Source organism: Saprolegnia parasitica (genome assembly GCF_000151545.1).
Source record: "Saprolegnia parasitica CBS 223.65 unplaced genomic scaffold supercont2.756, whole genome shotgun sequence".
In the NCBI taxonomy this organism is placed as follows: Eukaryota; Oomycota; class Saprolegniomycetes; order Saprolegniales; family Saprolegniaceae; genus Saprolegnia; species Saprolegnia parasitica.
In genome coordinates, this window is record NW_012157150.1 from 1 (window position 1) to 3,453 (window position 3,453).

At 53.0% G+C, this 3,453-nt stretch overlaps 1 protein-coding gene across 1 annotated transcript; it reads right to left on the reverse strand.

The window, feature by feature from the left end:
- Positions 1 to 9: 9 nt before the first annotated feature.
- On the reverse strand, positions 10 to 426 carry SPRG_17754 (hypothetical protein; the record flags this gene model as incomplete). The annotated part of the gene is made up of 1 exon (XM_012357146.1): positions 10 to 426. One exon carries the CDS (start codon positions 424 to 426, stop codon positions 10 to 12), a length of 417 nt encoding a protein of 138 aa, XP_012212536.1.
- Positions 427 to 3,453: the final 3,027 nt, after the last annotated feature.

Genomic DNA, 3,453 nt, shown 5'->3' on the forward strand with positions numbered 1-3,453 from the left:
GAGGCCTCTCTAGTTGGAGAATATACCATTTGGAGTCGGAGTATGGCATAGCAATAGATGTACCTCGTTCATAATGACCAAGTCGGGCCGCATCACGCTGCGTAGAAACGCGTCTTGTCGCTGCTTCAAGTCCGGTCGCGGGACGTGGTAGCCGTGGCGAAAAAGCGAGAAGAACTCGGCTGCAGTGTGGAGCGCGCCATCGTGCGAACACACGGAGACGCGCAAGACCTCGAGCTGGCCCTCGCAGCGAGCGATGTTGCGATGCAGCTGTTGGACGTCGTTCTCGAGGTGTTCGAGGTGCTCGCGCTTCTGGTCGCGGTACCGCTGCTGACTGAGCTTGGACTTGGACGTGCCTTTGGCTCCTCGGTGTTGTCGTCCACGCGTCGGAACCACGGGGGATGGCGACGACGAGGCGGCAGTGTACATCGTTGGGCCTTCGATTGGCTCGTTGCAAAAAGTAAAGTGGTCTAACGTCACGGAGTTTGGTAGTTCGTTACATGCTCCACGTGGTGCGTGGTGGGGCACTGACCACCGCACACCGTCGCCATCAACCCATCGGCGGGATGTTCTTTTGCCCGATCGTGCAAGCATGGTAATATAGTGTTATTTTTGACGGCGAATCGAGGTGGTTTGAGTGGCTAGGCATGGATAAACGGACCTCGTTGCCGAGACAACGCGCTTGGACGCCGTTGCAATCGACGCGTTGAAGCCGCCGGCGCTTCCGATTCGAACGAAATAGTATCTTTTGGAACCGTGACGCGGCAGGAGCATTTTTCGCGTAAGAGTAGCTCGCTGCGATTCAGCGCAACATTCAGCGTCCACCCAAATGGCCTCAATCGTCCGTACCCGGTACAACGTTGGACAAAAGACACAGCATAAACACAACAGAAAAGTACAGTACAGCGGAGAAGACCGTCATGCTTGCTTGGCTTGTGGCGTACATAGGCTCGTCATCCTCGGCCCCAGGATGGCGATGTGCACACACTGATGGCGTGACGCAATTGTGCCTTGGAGAAAGCAGTGCTAATAACGGGCGGACCACGACCAAAACCTTTGCACTTTGTCAGATCCGACACCTGTAAATTTATTTGTGGCCCCAGGGTTCATTGAATTGGCTCGAGGGATAAATCGTTTGTTTCATTGATTCGACGGTGTTTCAAACGTGTTTCAACCAGCGAACAAACGTCTCTATACGTGAGGTATCCCTGCTAGCGTGGCGTGTTGTAGTGGGCAGACCCTAGTCAGACCAGGGCCAAGACTTGATCGACCACCGCAAGGGGTCGTGCGCCTTGCATCGCCACCGGCGCTGTCCTTCTCCTGTGCTCGTTCATTGGCTCTGAGCATCAGCTAAATCATTTTATTAGCCTGTCATTCTTTCATGGCATAATATGAGTATTTGTATGTAATAAAACATATACACATTGTACAAATACTTACATTATGCTGTCGCAAACGCATATCGGACCGTGATTGAAACCATTGTTTGAAACATTCCATACGCGCGCTCCATGCTCTCGATGACCGCAGAGCTTACCAGAGAACGAGTGCATTCGAGCATGACACAAGTGAGCGTGGAGCTCAGGGACGGTTGGAGCAACAGCTTGGACTGGAGGAGTTACGACCAGGCTGAAGTAGCGACGTGGTGGGTTGTACACACCTGCATCAGATCGCGACTCTCAGATTTAGGTCCACGCGCGCGATGGGAACTAGGTGTATCAAGGATAACGAGATGCGCCCTATACACCCGGACCACACGCGCTGCCTCCCATGTGCAGGCGAGTTCTAGCGCTTTTTTTCCTCCATTCTCTGACGACTTCTGCGATACAAGTACCTTGGAACTCAAGATAAGGATCCTCTTGCGCGACGAGGATACCCGTAGCGTTGCTGGTGACTAGTGCTCCGTCCGCTTGATCAGCACAGACGTCACGGTCCTCACGAACGTAGTCGGACTATAATAGGGCCTTGTTGCCCGAGATCTTGCTCCGCAATCTCGCCACGGCCAAGCTTTTCAGTTCCGCAGTCGATTTCAGCTCTGGCCAAGACAAGCGCACTTGCTCCATGGAAAAGATGTTCATTCTGACAGCAATCTGCGCGCTACAATAGTACAGTGTAGTTGGGTCCAAGCGACGTACGCCCCACCTCCCACCGCACTCGCAGTTCAAGTCGATCGATTCGTGTTCCATCCACGACGATTCGCGAGATGCGCTGACCGTTTGCCAAATTGGATTTGGTTGATTCGATGGCCAAACGTCCCGTGCGCTTCATCGGAGGTAGTCGTGTCTTCGCCCAACGAGTCTCTTTCGAGTCTTCAATTGTCCTCGAGCTATGGCGTCGCGCACATCGATACATATGGCCTCCAACTGTTAACGATCGTATCTGCTTTCGCAAAATACACTTAGATATCTGCAGTCACGTTTCGGCTTGAGTTGCCCACCTTTCGAGCACTCTTGCGGTTGTCGCACCAAGTATGTTGGCTCGTGGTGGTCATGCGCACGGCTGCTCACGGCTGTCAAATTCCTGCGTAGCATGCGCGGTAGTTTCATTTGTGTAGATGGTTAGTGCAGGGTGTAGTGAGCCTTTTGAAATCAGTTTGGTATCGGGGGAGTGTGCTATTTAGCGGTGCGTCGGTGTCGTAGCATGGACTGTGTTGATGCATTCCAGTCATCGGTGTTCGGTTTCATGTACAATGTACGTTCAGCACACCCTGTCCAATGCAGACACGCATTCACATGGCAAATGTGTGATCGACGCGTGCGACCTCCGCTGCGGTACGGTGCACCTGGTGGGTTCGTCCAAAAGGTGATTGATTTTCTGTAGAGTCGACGTTAAATTTGCTTTTGTTGGGCAGCGGAGACGGTCCTGATTCTGCTAGATTGTGCTCTGTTAGAGAGCCTTCGCATAATTTCAGCCCTTGGGTCCTATACTGCATAGCCGGACGCGTCTTGCATAGAGGCCACAACAGCTTGCCCCAGCATCGCGGCAAGATCAACATTGCGGGGCGAGTCGCGTCAAATCAGCTGTGTACTCGCCGAGTACATAGCTATCTACCGGTATCGCAACGTGATTCCATGACTTCGTCGAATTTAGGGGGCTAATTTCCGTTCGGATTCCGCTATTAAGTACCTGCGGTGCAACGGAAACTGGTCGATTGTCCATTTTACACAAACGCACCACCAGTCGGAATAAGTAGAATTACGCAAGAACGGTGAAGCTGCATAATTAGAGGGCGTCGTGATACCCCCGTGTCGGCGCGGCACTGCGCCTCCACCTGGCGTTCCGATGTACAATGAAATCCCTGTTAGTGTTGAGACTGGGGTTCGCTCCTCGACAATGCACGGCGAGCACAAACGTCAACACGCTACCTTCGCTGCGCTGCGGTGGACACACTTTTCTGGGCCGATGCTCTGTCGTCGCTCGCTGCCGTAACATAGTTTTAAGGGAATTTTAGCTCGG